This window comes from Pungitius pungitius, chromosome 17 (assembly GCF_949316345.1).
Source record: "Pungitius pungitius chromosome 17, fPunPun2.1, whole genome shotgun sequence".
Taxonomy (NCBI): domain Eukaryota; kingdom Metazoa; phylum Chordata; class Actinopteri; order Perciformes; family Gasterosteidae; genus Pungitius; species Pungitius pungitius.
Genome location: NC_084916.1, coordinates 2,978,796 through 2,995,486, shown reverse-complemented (window position 1 = coordinate 2,995,486; position 16,691 = coordinate 2,978,796). Strand labels below are relative to the sequence as shown.

The 16,691-nt window shown below is 43.3% G+C and overlaps 1 protein-coding gene across 2 annotated transcripts; it reads right to left on the bottom strand.

Moving 5' to 3' along the window:
• Positions 1–108: 108 nt before the first annotated feature.
• Positions 109–15,945, bottom strand: zmym4.1 (zinc finger MYM-type containing 4, tandem duplicate 1). Of its 2 annotated transcripts, XM_037474604.2 has the most exons (28): positions 15,674–15,945; positions 15,363–15,426; positions 12,840–13,455; positions 12,064–12,228; positions 11,623–11,699; positions 11,362–11,502; positions 10,306–10,544; positions 9,775–9,973; positions 9,084–9,287; positions 8,371–8,521; positions 8,135–8,250; positions 7,771–7,953; positions 7,389–7,539; positions 7,116–7,288; positions 6,898–7,042; positions 6,182–6,301; positions 6,043–6,074; positions 5,038–5,173; positions 4,730–4,842; positions 4,414–4,639; positions 3,518–3,748; positions 3,242–3,351; positions 2,879–3,056; positions 2,455–2,606; positions 2,090–2,204; positions 1,756–2,004; positions 1,335–1,458; positions 109–1,084 (listed from the first exon to the last, which is right to left on the bottom strand). In XM_037474604.2, the coding sequence occupies exons 2-28, from the start codon at positions 15,393–15,395 to the stop codon at positions 835–837; spliced, it is 4,629 nt and encodes a 1,542-aa protein (XP_037330501.2). In that variant the 5' UTR covers positions 15,396–15,426; positions 15,674–15,945; the 3' UTR covers positions 109–834. The 2 variants fall into 2 exon arrangements, with proteins under 2 accessions (XP_037330501.2, XP_037330499.2); XM_037474602.2 differs by lacking the exons at positions 15,363–15,426; positions 15,674–15,945 and adding an exon at positions 14,432–14,789.
• Between the last annotated feature and the right edge of the window lie 746 nt (positions 15,946–16,691).

The following is a 16,691-nucleotide window of genomic DNA, read 5'->3' as shown; positions in this document are numbered from 1 at the left end:
CGTTGCAGTACATTTACATACTTGGGGGGGACTCAAACACAAGAATCTACTTGCCTGTTTAATGAGGACACGTTGAGAGCCAGGCTTCATTCAATGACTCAAACCCGGTTTCTGTTCTCATAAAACAACTCCCTCTGGAATTATTTTTATTAAAAAACAACTTACAATAGAAAATACTCAGGACATTGGCAGCCATAGTAAGGAATATACATATGCCGGATGTACATGAAGGGCCTGTAGGCTACATGGTTATGCACAAAGTGATGAACCAATGTGTCAAAAACATTAAACTTTTCAAGTCAGTGTCCTTAACATTTGTGGAGAGTTTGCCCAGATATCAATAAATGTCACTTAAGAGAAAACAGTGATGATATACTTCTTTAATGCATTCAAATATCTGAAAACATTTTTTTCATTTGATCAAATTTGACTTTCTGTGAATTCCAAGTACTTAAGTTTCTGATTTAGTTCAGGGTATAAAAGAATACAGGATCTAGAAATGTGCTCTTAAAAAAGGTCAACTTATACTGCTTGTCACTGACTGTTGAGTATTCAGATTTACTTCACACAAAGCAGTTTTCAGTGTGATTATATGCCTAGACAAAAAATACACACAAAAAAAGGTAATACACAACTAAAATAAAAGGAATAAAAACAATTAGGGAAAATATGATCCATAAAACACAAAAGGACATATTGCCGTAGGACTTTTAAATTGTAATTTGTCTATCAGATATTTACTCCATTGTCCATTTCTTGGGCCATGATCAAATGAGAATTTCCATGTACACCAAAAGGCTCCTATGCTAATAAAAAGGTCACTTCTGCTCTACATCACTCTGAATCCTCTTCTTCATCCTCATCGGTTGGTATAAATGGTGCATCCTCAGATGTCTTCTGCTCCGTCCCTTCAGCTTTCCTCTTCCCAAGATGAAGCTCTCTGACGGTGAGGATGCGGACGAGCATGCCCTCCATGGTGCTGTCATTCAGAGGGGTGGAGGAGAACCACAGGGGGCTGTTGGGGACGCAGCAGCGTTCGGGGTGAAGGTAAAACAGGTTGGTGCGCTGCTTGACCGACTCCGAGCTGGATGGAAGACAGTTGCTAATGTGAATGTGGTGAACAATTTGCAGTCTTTGATAAATACATACTGAATTAACATGTCCTGGTAAAACAGTCAAAAGACAGTCAAAATGATTTCTCAAAAATGAATAGAATAGCCTTTTGGTGTCAATATCTCCCTTGGATAAAGTTTAATTTCTTAACATATCAAAGGGTAATGACCCACAAATTTCCAACAAACACATTTTCTCATTCGGTGTGCTTCTATACTCACCACTTGGAGAGATAAAACTCGTAGAGTCTGATTGGACAGCGGAGAGGGTTCTCTGTGTTCTCAATCATTTCCAGAATGTTCTCTTTACCTTCCTCCTTACGCTTCTTCACAGGAACCTCTAGATCTGAAGAAGACACAACCCCATTTACACCATTCCTAATAAAAAACAGTTTTAAAAAACAACAAAAAAGAACACAATTTAACTCCGAACTGGATGAACAAAGTGCTTTCTTGAAAAGGGCATGTAGGGTGCAACAAACACCGAAGCTCATATTTGTCTAAATGACACCGTGTGACGCACTGTGAGAGAGGGGAGCTGCACGGCTCAACAACGGCCTGTTACACCGCCATTCTAAACATATAGGTTGTACGTGTTGTCTTCAAAACGCTACTTCACTCTGACCCTCCGCCGTATTGGTACCTTTCTCTGGTTCGTTTGGGGGTATAGGGGGGTAGAAGCGCAGGAAGGTGGTCTTGGTTTTGTTCGCGTTGGTCTTGGTGCAGCGCATGACGTGGGCGAAGGACAGCTGGCGGTGCTGCTCCGCCTTGGTGAAGCCAAAGTATTTGCAGCAGAAGAAGAGCAGAGTGTTTAGGAGGACGATGGGAGAGTACGCCCCCAGCTGTTTGCAGTCCCACAGAAACTCCTCCTCCACCCGGGAGTGGATGTAACCTGAAGGGGACGGGGGAGGAGAAATCAGGAAACTGGAAGACATACTGATTGATCGACAGTATAAAATGGCAGATGTATAACTCACCACTTGCTGTGATCGAGGGTTTGAAATCTCGTAGCATATCATTAAACTCAGTGGAGAACTTGTTGTAGAACCGATCCATGAATATGTTCTCCACACGACCGTTCTCAAATAGGTACTGCAGAGAGATGAAAAGGTCACACGTGCAATGAGAACAATGAGGGTATTTTATGTCCCTATAGCATATAAGTTACCCCTAATACCTGCGTTTCCGGCTTTACATTGAAAAGTTTCCACTGGTCAACTTGCCCTCCCCCTTACGGGAAAACTCTACAACGTGTGCTAGCTGCGAAGTGTACATATGTTCACAAAGCACTGTTGCTTCCCGTTGCATGCGTCCAGAGTCGGCCTGTGTTTAAGGGTCTTGCCTGCTGAATGCCGAGGCAGAGGTAGAACAGGCTGTCGGGGGAATACGGCTCTCCGTTGGGTCGTTTCACCTCGGTGATGAAGCAGCAGAGGCCGTAGCTCAGCTCGGCAGTGGTGGAGCAAAGAACATCCTCCTTCAACTCTATGGGCCGTGCTGAAATCAAGACACGAGGAGTCCAATTTATCAAAATGGAACTTGGTTTTTATGTGTAAAGTCAAACTTTACAAAAACTATCAGTAAAAGTAAATTTCTCCACAACTCTCGAGCGAGAAGGACATCTTTTAAATTCCCTTTCTGGTTCAATGGATTTGATATTCCTGCTTTACTGTTTGGTGTTTTAGATGTAAATGATCGAAATATATCAATGTAAATTATGAGCACATGATGAGCTGAAGTAGGTGGGTATCCTGAACATCCAGACTCACAACCGAAGCGTGGCTTCTCCAAGTTGGGTTGAGTTTGCCTCCATTGAATCCATCGCTTCCAGGCGTCGACTCCATATTGACTCTTCAGTTTTGGGACGTCCACGGCGACGGTCTTGTTGGAGGCGCCTTTTTGAGGCAACGGTTCAGCTGCCTTCAACGGCCGCTGGACCTTACGACCCTTTAACGGCGGAGAGGTGGAGAGAGAGGATTACATCAAGGATATGGTCATGGTGAGAAAACCAGACACATGGAAGGAGTTCCCACTGTCCAGAACTGGAAATGAATGGGATTGCAAGTAAAATCAGACGTCCTGAATGTCCTGAATGCACAGGCAGCATCGTATCTCATTTCCCAGACAGTTACCCTCTTTTCTCGAGCTTTACGGTGAGCTTGTCGTCGTCGCGTGGCGGCAGGCGGCGGGCTCGGGGATCGCTCGGACTGCTCTCTCAACCGGGCCATCCTCTCCAGAGTTTCTGGCAATTTCATCACATGCAACATAAGACCAGTGTCTAATGTGTCCAAAGCATATCTTCATCCCGACCACACTTCAACTAAACCTCTTGGAACACCAGCTCGAGGACGAGAGACAAGTCAAGTGATGTCGTGTCACGCACTTCAGAAATCTGAACATCTCCTCACCGACAGCGAAGTCAGCTTCGACGTCCATGGGAGTCGCCACTGGAGCCAGGGGTTCGGAGTAAGGCTCATTGGTCGCTACGGTGGGAATATCCAGGATGGCGTGGAGCTTTTCCAGCCCGCACGGTCGCCCAGGAGACCGCAGACCCGCCTCAGAGGTGCCGTCCTCCCAGTTGTTGAGGAAACTGGCCAATTCCTCTGTGTCCAAGTCATCGCAGAAGTTACTGGCTTCGTCTATCAAAAAAGAGATGGGAGGAGCTTGACATCTATTTCAGGTGTAATGGGGAAAATTGTGGGGAATAATTAGCAGCAACAAGGAGAGTGAAAGGCAGGAGAAAATATAGACAAAAACCTGGAGGACAAATGTCAGTATTTATTACAGGCGGGGCGCCACAACCGGGCCATAAGTCTAGACAGGGTAATGATTAGTGGACCATCGACTACGTCAGTGGTTCCCAATCTGGGGGTCACTTCACTTCATCACCAACCCTATACTTTTTTTAAAGTTCGAACCACGGTGGGCTTACAATATCCCTATAACCGCAAAGGGGCCCTCGCAGAAAAGGTTTGGGAACCTCTGGACTAATTGGTTGTCACCAATTTGATTAAAGTTTGAGGTTTAATAGATTCATGATCAAATCAAGATCTGAAGTATTTTCCAATTACTCTGGAATCTGGAACCACAGGGCGGCCTGATTCCGTGAGACATGACCTCACCACAATGCTGTCCCTCTCTGGCAGCAGACATTTCAAATGGCTTAATAGAAAGCATGTAAGGAACCTAAGGAGAACGTCTAAGGTTGTTGCGGTGAACGCCGCTACTGAAGTGTTACTCTGTCCTCCTTCATACATACAAACACACTACAAACACATATACAACAAACAACTGTTGGGCTCACCATCTGAAGCCGCTGCTTCTTGTCGGTCTCTCTCCTTCTCCATCCCTTTCTCCTTTGGTGCCTCCTCCTTGTCATTCTTCTCATTCTGTTCTGCCACCATCTCGGCCATGAGGATGAGTTCAGCCTCGAAGGGGTCCGACGGGATCTTTTGCTTGATCTCCTGGATGGTTTCCATGATGCGCTCGGCGCTGTCCAGGGTCACAGGAAGGAACATGGGTACAGGCACCTGCGGTTGTCAGAGTAAAGATGAGATCCGGTCCCCCTCTTCAGGGAATCAAAACACCTGAACAAGAGGTGTGCGTAGTTTGTGACAAACCGGCAATGGCAGGCCCAGAGGTTTGGGAGCATACTGGCTGTACATGTTCATGGGTACGGGGACATACACCGGCACTGGCACAGGAACCACCATGATTTGAGGGTAAACGTCATCTACAGAGAGGGGCACAAATCATTTTAAAAGCTCTAAGAAGTAAAAAAAAAAATAGTATATTTCAACATCAGATGGATAAGTATAGAATTCTAGGGACAGCGCACTCACAAATTGCTCACATCAGTGGCTGAAAAAATGTACCAACACGCACAGAGGTGTTGTTTCCATGGAAATGCGATTGTTTGGGTACCTACCTGTCTGTGCTTCGACATCGGCGGTCTGCGTTTTACAGGTGACCCCTTTGTTCTGCACCAGCGGTCTGCAGAGCACAGCCTTGTTCTTCAGGATCTTTGGAAGATGGCCACTCACTGCATCTGTCTGAGTACCACTCTGAAGAAGAGTCAAAAGGACAACGATTTCAAAATAAATAAACTCTCTAGACAGGCAACCGCCGCATCCAAGACTGATTGTGAATCGGAGGTTCATCATACATTTTTGCAGATTTAATGATCTAAAATATACCTTTTCCTCTTAAGCCCAAAATGGACTCATACTTCTTATTGTTTTTGGAGGGCCTGCAAAACGTGTCATTTTGTTGTTGCAGAATGCTTTCAAATGGTTTTACCAGACTGACAACTGAAAGGTTCGAAAACTAAAGATTCTTCTAAGCAAAAGTTAAAAGTTTAGAAGAAATCTACATTCATTGGTTATAGAAACTGGAATGGAAATATGTCCTGCCAGAGTAAAAGTAATGTTAAAAAACTAAAATATACGTTTTCCCAATATCAACACAAAAAAGAGAAAATAAAAATAAATAAATTCAATCTAACCAATCTACCAAGCCCATGGAAGGCCAAAAAAATGGCTACCCAAAATATTTAGCAATTTACCGGCTTGGTTCAATAATGAACTGAATAAAATACTTCCAGCTGTTTTACTTCTGTGCTATTTTTTTTTGTTCAAGGAAAGAACAATTACAGTGTGAGTGCGCGTGCACAAATTCAAATAATGATGCAGAAATGTTTCTAGATCTGTGCCTTGACACAATCCTGTCTCGCAGGTGTAAAGCAAGAATTCCTTTGACTTCATGGCTTTGTTTGTGCTCTGACATGCACCGTAAACTGTGGCACCTTACATAGGCAAAGTGAGGCTTTCCAAATCATGTCCAATCAACTGAAATGACAACAGCTCAACTCTAATCAAGTTGTAGAAACAGCTCATAGATTTTCTGTCTGTACATGTATCACACAACAACTTACATGTCCAGAGTTCTTTGTTTGGAAGACTGTGCCTGTGGACACAATGAGAGTATGAGGCCTTCACAGTCAACACTGTTAACGGACTGAATGAGCAGGCAGCACTTTTTTCCTATTAATTTGACATACTTTTCATAATTACCTGCGTTTGGGTGTTGCTGCTGGGCGGCTCTTTTGGAAGCGCTTGAATTCCGTGTCTGAGGACCAGCAAGTGAGACGACATTGGCAATGACAGGCGTGGCCTCCTCAGGACCTGCAGATCCTAGAAAACACCGGGAAGCACGCGTGGGGTCAGAGGGGCTACTGCTCATTGATGTAAATCATCATAATTAATCTTTATCGGGGTAGGGGGAAAACATGCTCAATGTAAATTCAAATACAATAGTCCCCATGTTTATTTAAAAACAACAGTCTAATTATCTAATTGGCATTGAAAAGGGATAATTGGTCTGTACCACTCAAAGCACACACTTGACACTACATGACATCATTAACCCATTCATACACTCATAACAGGAGCTACCATACACTGTGGCACTTGCCCATCAGTCACTAACATTCACACACTGTAGTCACAGCTACAGGAGCAATGTTGTAGTGTCTTGCCCACGGACACATCAACATGGGATTGAACCGCCAACCCTCTGATTGGGGGATGACCGTGCTCCCCACTCACCCCTCATCTGGACTTAAATTGCTTAAAAGATGTGAATATAACAATGAAATCAAAGGGAGAACTGATTAACCGATTAATACAAATTAATTGTCAGTTTTGTCCTTGATGATGGTTACGAAATCAGGCAAAAAAAACTCACAATACTGAAAAATAAAACTTGAAATTTCAACCATAACACAGACCTATGACAACATCGCCCTGCGCAGCCACTGTGTCGCAGCAGAAGTGTAGCAGGCAACTCAGATTGCAGAAGTGTTTGACTCCCCCCAGAATGGGAAGACTCTGCTTCAGCTTCCCTTTGAGGCCGCAGGTGTCACACTTTGCAACCTGAGAGGTAAGAAAACAACAAATAAGCCTTTGATTGAGTGTGCTTTGAATTAGCCCACTGATGCTTGCTTACATGGCAGAAGAGCATGGTGTATTTGGACCGGCACTCCTCGGAGCAGAACTCCTCCGTGGAGCCTCCGTACTGGGCCGTCACCAGCTTCTTGGACATGCCGTGGCAGTAGACGCAGGAGTGACAGTGTTTCCCCCACTTTTTAGTCATCTCGTGTCTGAAGAGGAGCTTACAGCCTGGGAGGATGGCGCAAGGGTGCAGTTTAATAAGGTTGAACACAACGTGTTAACAAGCAGGCGCTGTGCCACGGTCCTTTCTGTATTCCGGTCTCCTCACCGTCGCTGCAGAAGAAGCAGTCTCTGTTGTTAACCCTCTTGGCGTCGCTGGTAATCTTTTCGATCTTACAGTATTCACACGAGCTCGTCACAAAGTTGTCTTTCTTGTACTCGTGAGCGCAGTCTCCGCCGCAGAAGAAAAGCAACTTGTCCTTCACAAACAGAGGTAAAAACATTAATATTAATAATTAATTAATATATTTCTTTTTCACTGTGATCGCGTTGTAACGCAAGGAATAGGAACAATTAGTGCAAATCCGGTATTAGACCAAGGCTGAAGGCCTGTCTCAAGCTTGAAAGAGGTTGGAGGACTGAAGACATCAAGGACTACGGGAAGACAAGCGTGTGACCCTTCCCTGTTGTGCCCCCCCCACACGCATTACCTTGATCTGGAGGAGTTCGGGTTTAAAAGATATGTTGCGGTCACACTGGGAGCAGTTCAGTTTCAGCGGTCCTTTGGGGACATCTTGCAGGGTTTGGATGGGAGTGCCGGTCTGGATTTGGGGGGCGCCGACTGGCAGCTTGGTAAAAACGTTCACCTGTTTCTGGGACTTTTTGAACTTTTCCTATGAAACAGAAAAAGAAAAAAGAAACTCAACAATGTCTGGAGTAGAAACCACTGCCAACCAGTAGGGGTTTCTAGTGCGACACCGACATGTGTTCTAGAAAGACTGTGTTCTGACAACATGGGGAACGATTTGTTGTTGGGAATGCCCTAAAACCATTGCAGTGAGTGATCCTCGTTACCTGAAAAGCCATGACACAGGGTAAAGTGCAGAAGTTCCTGATGGAGGTATCGGACATGGCCAGGTGGTAGGCTGGGACAGAGGTTTTCTCACAGCTATCACAATTCAACCGAGCACCTGCAGAAAATAAAATAAAAGGTTTTTATATATTTAATTAAAGAAATCGAAAAAAACACATTGTGATGGTGTGAAGTAATGAATGGCAACACTAACGTCAGTGATGGAAACTACTTGTACCTGATGTGCTGACAGTCTGGACCTTGAATGCCATCACACAACTGCTGCTACAGAAGAGGTTCACAGAGTCATCACTGTTCTTGTTGTCAACCATTTCTTCCAGCAACCGGGAAGTGCGACACATCGTACAGGGCTTGGTTATCTTGGTATTCTGTTATGAGATAAACAAGAAATACAGAACGTGCAGTTTTATTATAATAATCGCCCATGTCGTGTTGATTGCAAGACCACAGCTGTTTGATTAAATTACTGATCACCTGCTAAGTCCCGCCCTGTTAACGCAGACAGGCCAATGCTAGCGTAGCATTAGCCAGCTCACAAGAGTGTCCGTCATCACTTCATTATCATATGCTATGAAGCGTTTGTGTGAACTTTTATTAGTATATGATTTATAGAAGTTAGGTCCCAGTCTCTACCAAATTTTCAGTTTCAGATCATATTTAAGTCCGAGTGACTTGCAAAAAACAAACAACTAAGCCCCGCTGGTTGTGTAATATAAAGATGACTATGGAGCTCCAGATGTCTGGAATATGTTCAGTACAATGTTCAGTTTCGTATCACAGCATAGTCAAAGCTATATGTATTGCCTCATACTGCCAGTATTTGTCCTTTTTGATGTTTAATGGATTTTAATGCCAACAGACGTTTAATTTATAGGCCTTTTTCCTGACATCCATAACGCAGAGTACACTGCGTGTCATCAGCTCCCCTACCTCTTTGTACTTGGCCAGACACTCTGCGTTGCACAGAGTTTTGTTGCAGTCTTCCATCTTGAGCATGAGCGGCCTGTTGTGGGAGTAGGAGCCACAGTTGGCACAGCCGGCCATGGACAACTTGTTCACCGCGCGGAAGCGGTTGAAGCAGGCGTCGCTGCAGATCTTGTGGACGGAGCCGCTCAGGATCACCTCGTGTTTACTCTGCAGGAGGGATGGCATAACAACCGCGGTGTGTTATTTCAGAGGTCGGACTTGACATGAACAAAGTGTTGCTCACAGGGGCAGCGAGGGGAAAAGGTTGCGTGTACTTCTGTTCTGCTTAATACTTTATATACGGGAATTTGACAAAGCAGGACTCAAACAAGAAACATTTTGGACTGTGTCCCTAGGCAACTGCAACAAACAAAAAATGGTGTTGTATTGCAAGCTGAGTGAAAAAAGATCTTATTTATTTCCTGTAAGTGGCAATTTTTTTTCAATAGCTTTACAAATGAAGTTCATAACTGGCTGTTTTTTATTTTGTGGACACTTTTTAGGGGCATAATTACACAACAGTTAATATATCTGCAAAGATTTGGATGATCGACTAATCGTCATCAAACATCCCTGTCTCATGTGAGACTACTTTATATCATTGCAATTCAAATCTAATAAACAGCGTAAGTGGGATCCTCAAGGTTTTACTTACAATGCAGTATTTTGTGCACATGCTGCAGAGCGACTGTGGGGAAATTGGTTTTGGAGTTGTTTTGATGGCAGCAGATATCCTGAAGTTGGAGTTGTTATGTTTGTAGTTGAAGGAGGTCATGCAGATCTGGCTGCAGAATTCCCTCATGGTGCCTTTAGCATCTGGAACCAGAATGACGTCCTGAGGCCGTATTATAAACCTGGGATGACATAAACAAATTCATGAATTATATATTCATAACCATATTCATAGGGCTTTCTAAGAAACCAGTTCCTTTAAAGTTATACTACAATATAGTACAATTGCTGTTGTTTGGCGCCGTTAGCTGCCAACAGTCGCCTCAGACGTCTCTCTGTTGGAAGCCGCGTGCAGGTGGGCCAAACACATGCCGCATCAAATGAAAGAAGGCCTGCAGGGATTGTCTGACTGGAGGAGGTTCGATACTACTTCTTGGCCGTGGTTGTATTTACTTTCATAAGGAATCGAGTACCGCAAGTTTGGAAAGATGACGCAGTTTTCTATTGAACTCACTTTTTGCAGCTGTGGCAGATCTTAGTGACTCCTTTGGTCGCAGGGACAGACTTGGTGAGGCAGGTGGTGGAGCAGAAGAGTGCCGGCGAGCCCTTCCTCTGGAACGCCGTCTGGCCTTTCATCAGGTTCTTCTTGCAGCCGGAACAGGACATGTACACCGATGACGGGTAGAAGACGGGCAGCCGCTGCGTTTCGCCGGCTGGGGGCACAGAGAAGACCGATCCGATCCTCAAGTCCTCCTGTCCATAACACAATGGAGACAGGTTTGAAGAGGGCCTACCTTATTGAATGGACTTTGTTTTGGCTATTATAATTGAGGAAGTTGGCGTCCAATTCAATTCAAAGAATAGCGATTCAAACATGTTCTCTTTAAATTAAGTGAGTACCGTTCCCATCGTTAAAAAACATTTGAGTCAAATGAGAAATATTTTGTATAAAAAAATAATAATAATCTTGCATATCGATAGCATTTTATATGACTTAATATTTCACGTCAGTTTACATCTTTTGGTTGGCACCTACAGTCAGATGTGAATCCATACAACAATATAGGGATAGAGTTTTTGTCCGATTATGCCGGGTTCGCATCTCGAGGGAGAAATTTCATAAAGTGCAGGGGGGCCAGTTCATCAGGGATAAAAAAAGGTGACAAGAATCCGAACCCCCTCGGGGGGTCCGGGGCTTGCTCCCCGGGAAAATAAATAAATAAATAATGGGAGGCCAAAGTCAGAAAATGTTTGGAACCTCAAGAATAGATTTGACGAACAGCGGAGACTAAATATTAGCAAAGGAGGGGGGGGACCCCTCAAAATATTTAAACATTTTTATTGCAGATACATTAATCACACAAATTACCCATTTTAGATCAAAAACGAGTTTGCACCCCTGAAAGTGATTGGGTAAAAAAATAATTCCTAACTAATTAAAATGGGCTCCTTACGTTTCTTTTGTTATTGTACATAAAACTTTTTTTACATCCTTAATCAAGCAACACTCTTTAGAACATATGTTAATAGATCAGACAGTAAGATTGCTGTCTGATTAACCGTGTGTTACCTTTGTAGTGTTGGGCTCATCTTTCACGTCTGCTGCAAATGCAGAAGGTATCAGAGCGTGTTCATACTCTTCATCTACGGGCTCGTCTTTCACCTTGACCAAAGGCGGCGAAGGAGACGACTTGAACCCCTGAACGCTTTTCTACAACAGAAAAGAAATATTGCTGTTGTGTTGACTTTGTGGATTTAGATGCAGACATCCACAGATACCTCCACTCATTTTCTGTGTACCCGTTTACTTTAGACGCCTTCTTACACTTACAATCTCTAATCTAGGGATCGACAGCTGGACTACTTTCATCCCGTTCACCGTGGCAGCTGGTGATGCGCTGTCTCTTCCTACAGGAACACAAGCAACATGTGAGCTGGTTAACTGAAGACACAGAAGAATATGCAGGCAGAAAATAATCATCCTCGCAAGAGTGACATCAAAACTAAAGGTGTAAACCAATAAAAAATAAAAAAAATCTAACACAACCAGAGAGGTAGGAAATATTTACTTTTAATTGCTTGATGTGAGGAAGCATTAAATTGCTTCAGAAGAGCCAGGGAGTCATAGTGTCTGTATTGGAAAATATACTCTATACTACAGCTTTTAATGATGATATGTGGAGCAGTTGGAACCTCCAATGATCCGGGTGGTTTTCCCTTTAGCAAACTGATGATCTATAAAAGTTTAAGTGGGATCTGCGGGGTGCCTCACCTGAGGTGGCCGTGGCCTCAGACGACGGAGACGAGCCGGACTGCGCCGTGTCTAGAGCCTCGTTCATGTCCCCTGACAGCAGCTCCTTCTCTGCAGGCGGCAGCCATACTGCTGGTTTCACGTCAGCTCCCTCCTCCACAGAGGTCCTGATCTCCGTCATTGAGGCTGTGAGCGTGGTTGAGATACAGAGATGAACAGAGGCGCTAAATGCCGGAGCATCGTTTACATTGACAGAGAATGTTCTTCTACATTTCACAAGTGTTTAGACCTAGATGCTCAACAGTGCTGAAATATCTGAGTCAACAGCAGATCTAAAGGAAGCATTTACCTAATGTTATTAATGAATTAGTCAAGACTCATTAGATGTAGTTGGTCACTCTGTACTCCAAATATTACAAAAATAAATAATATTTCCTTTTCTGTGATCTTTAACGCAAAATATTTTTTTTAAAAGGAAGCAATATTTACCCTAATACACGTAAAGGGTTAATGCCAGAAGCCGTACCCATACTGTACAATAAACCTGCTAATACTCATCAAGCTTATTAATTAGTGTTTCCCCTACCATTAAAACAGGGGGACGAAATTAACTCCCACCACCCTGAAAGGTGTACAATGAAAAAATGTCGTTATTGTCCTTGACACGTGTGCTAATAAGTCTGTGTGGAGCTTAGAGCAGCAGAGCACTAGCAGACTGACTTTGCACATTGACGCGCTACTGGAAATGTTTCTCTGCAGCAGAAAACCTTTGTGATTAGACGTGTGCTTAACTTTACCTTTGTTTGCATAGGAAGGTGAGCGGCCGTCGTCCATGACCATCTCGCTAGTCTGCTGCTCCGCTTTCATCTGAGCTTCCTGCTCCACCTGATCCACCGTGCCGATGTCCATCATCTCATCGAGGTCGTCCGCCGTATAGACCCTCAACATACCGCCATCAGCCTCCTGCTGCGGCTCCACATTGATGCTCTCCGTGGTGTCCATGTCTGTGTTTGCTAGCTCCTCACTAGTTATCTCTTGCATATCCGTGTCCTCACTGCCGTCGGGTCCTGCGGGACTGTCCTCTGAGCAGTCTTCCTTTATTGCGACACGTTCTTTGTTTGACTCAAACTCTTCCTCGGTTTTCACCTCAAATCTCTCTTCCTTTTCAGAATCCGAGGTGCTGCCTGGCTCACAACCATCGATCAAACATGTGCTGAATGTCTCTTTTATGTCAGGTTCTTCATGTTGAGTTTCTTTACTTCCCTCTTCTTGTTCAGCAGCCACCAGGTTCTCCTTCTCTCCATGCTCAGAGGGTCTAGAAGCTTCACAAACACGCTCTGGGTCTTCAACATCCATCGTTGCTCGTGGCTCTGCAACAGCTTCCATGGAGTGTCCGTCTGTCCCTCCTGTTATCTGTGCGAGACAAAATATTGTATTGCATCATGTACAATAGCAGGAGTCTGACTTTTTCTCTTGTGCTAATGATGAAAATACGCCTACAATTACAACCCCCAGAGGTCAGTACGGAATCTAGAAAAAACTGTAAAATCTGTAAAAACTGTGAACGTGTAGTTATGCTGATATACCTGCTGCTCTGCATTATTTGCTTGCTAAAACCTTTTTTACATTAGCTTTTTATTGGATATTGTGGCAATTTCTCTTTTTACCATGGTTTTTTAATCTTGTTTCAAGATTATGTTTGGAATAATATATTTCATCTGATCATTGTCATCTACATACATACATACATACATACATACATACATACATACATACACATGCAACAAATAATCAAACCACAGCTTCATGTTATTGTCTTCTATTGACAAATGATGAAACCCATTGACTTTTACGACGCCTGAGCAGCTGGAACGTTCTTTGCCGCAGGAAAAACAAATCTGCAAACCTGTCCAGCATTGTGGCTGTCTCACTGTAACGCATCGTTTGAGCTACTTAAAGTCTTCACTCTCAGGCTCACTCTGACAATGCAAAATAAATATAAAGAGGTGCTTAAAAAATAAGAGATGAAAGCTCTGTGGACAATTTAAAACTTGTTAATACAACATAGCCACTGCGTCTTTACTTTTATGTGTTGTTGTTGCTTTGTTTTCCTTTGATCTATACCGTTCAACTGTTCTATTGTTCATCACATACATTATATGTATATTTACGGCCCTTCTTTTGTTACTTATTTCATTCTGAGAAATGTCTGACATACTTTGGTCAAAATACTCCACGGACCATTTATAACAGTACCCTTTTTAACCCATGTAGAACAGGCCTCCAGAGTGACGTGATTTGAGTTCCTTTAATGAGCCCCAACAACATTGGTAACGTCGCTAACCGCCCACACTACACGGTCAAAATAATTATTTTTAAAGATACTTACAATTCCCTTGTCTGTACTGTGACGGATAGATGGTATCGATCCCGCTTGCAAGGTCAATCTCGTTGCGAGTCCAGAGTTATATTGGCCCAAATTGCTAAAACGGTCTAATTCAAAATGGTTTGCGCACACCAACAGACTTTTGCCAATTCTTTCCGGAACATTACCTTCAAATATGAATTGAATCCATTTGTCTCTCGTCTCTTTTGAGGCTGGGACGTTATGTACAGATCTGTGCGGATCTGTGCAGCCGACCACAGAGCATCTTGAGTGCTTCATTTGCTTCTCGCTGCTAGCGAGCTATCCCAAGTGTATCCGAGGTTTGCAGAAACGTAGTGACGTGCTTTGGCAAATATCGTATCTATAGTGAGTGTAGGGGAGGCGGTGGGGATGAGATGGAGGGGGGCGGGCCAAGGCCATGTAAGAGACTCCCATTTCATAGTGACGAGAGAATGATAAGGAAGCTCATTCGCAGTCACTCAAGCATGACATTTCTGACGTACAAGAACCATAACAAATAGCGGGAGTTGTTTTTTTTCCAGAGTTTAGGGGTGGGTAGACATGCCAGATACCCAAATTAACGTGTAGAAGCATTCATTCATAATATGTGCCCTAATTTGAAATGCCCCAATGCAACGAGTACTGAAAGATCCCCATTAACGTTAATTAATTAAACGTAATGTACCTTTACAATAAAGAATAAAATAACGCTAGGTTAGTATACATTACTTTAGATCCCTAATTTTTCTGTAAAACACTTGTTGCCATTACTCAACTCATCCTCCCGGTCCTTCAAAGCAATCACATGTTTAGCTTGTTGCTGTTGTAGCAACACTGCCCACACCGCGTAAACACAACTAGCGTCACTACTGCACAGAGGTTTAGCCAACAGCTTATACAATGACGATAGTTTAGAAATGAGGGGTTTAATTACCTCTGCCCCAGTTACTCCCTTGGATTCAGCCATGTTGTGATGATATGTAGATTAGTTACATGACCTGTAAAAAAAAAAAGAGAACAAGTAGCTCACCATTTGCTAAGCTAACACTAGCCTGGTCTGCACAACTCTCAACTGTCTCGTTAGGTCGCGACGGACAGTTAGCGCGTCTCGCGTCAATATGACCACGCGCCGAATCAATCAACCACTGTGCTAAATTAATTAATTTTGATAGACATGATAATATCTCCACTAAGCAACGTCAAAAGAAGAAATGCATGACACCGTTTCAACGTGCGTAATATTACCGCGCCAGCGACTTGGAGGCTCAGCTCTTGATTGGTGGCCCGCGGGCTGCGTCCGTCGCCTGTTTCCGTCGTCGACGCCATGTTTGCCACAAACTCTGATGCACCGGTTTTGCAGCTGAAATGCGACTTGGTTGCTTATGAAATATACTCTACAACCACGACATGCTCTTTCAACATAGTTCCCAATTACATCATTTGCTTTTGGTATATCTTGTTGAAAGGCTTGCAGACCGGAGTGTGTGTCTTCTTCCTCGTTTTTTAAAGGCTGTCGTTGCGGTTCAAAGGAGCAATGCTGACTCCACCTGGACTGGTGTGTACACAACAGTGTGTCTGTGCAAATATATATACATATACACCGTGGCGTATATATGCACACTTTTACAATATATTTGTTAATATTCATAATAATAAAAATAAGGACCGTTAATAATCAAAACGATACTCAAACTTTAAAGGTTGATTTATTACTTATTGAGTCTCAAGTAGCTCCATTTGCCTCAACAAAGTTGATTGTCTAGCAGTGAAGTTGATATTAAACCTGCCCAACAGGAAAAACTGGAAAATGCATTTCTGTTCTTAGTCATGAAACATGACGTTTTTTAACCTGGTATTGCAAGAGAGAGATACTTTTTTAAGATAAGAAACTTCAACATCATATTTACAGTACATCCGCTTCCACGTTTTTAGTTTGTCCCTTTCGGTTCAATGCATTGCCTCTTTGCTCAGTTTGAAGACGTACACCACATGGCCAAATACATGTGCACCCACAAATACAACACATATAATTTACAATTTACAATACATTTAATTCCAAGACAATAGGCGTCAACAAAACAATAAAATGTGATATAGGGCTGTGTTGGATGCCATTCTAGTGCAGAAAACGTGATGCACTGCCCTCTAAGAAAAGAAAACTTGATAAACAGCCATCCTTTCCATTGGGTTGGCTGTAAAATTGCCAATGCCAGTCCGCCACTGCAGAAAATCATCACTGAGGTCAAATACTGTTTAAGGACCC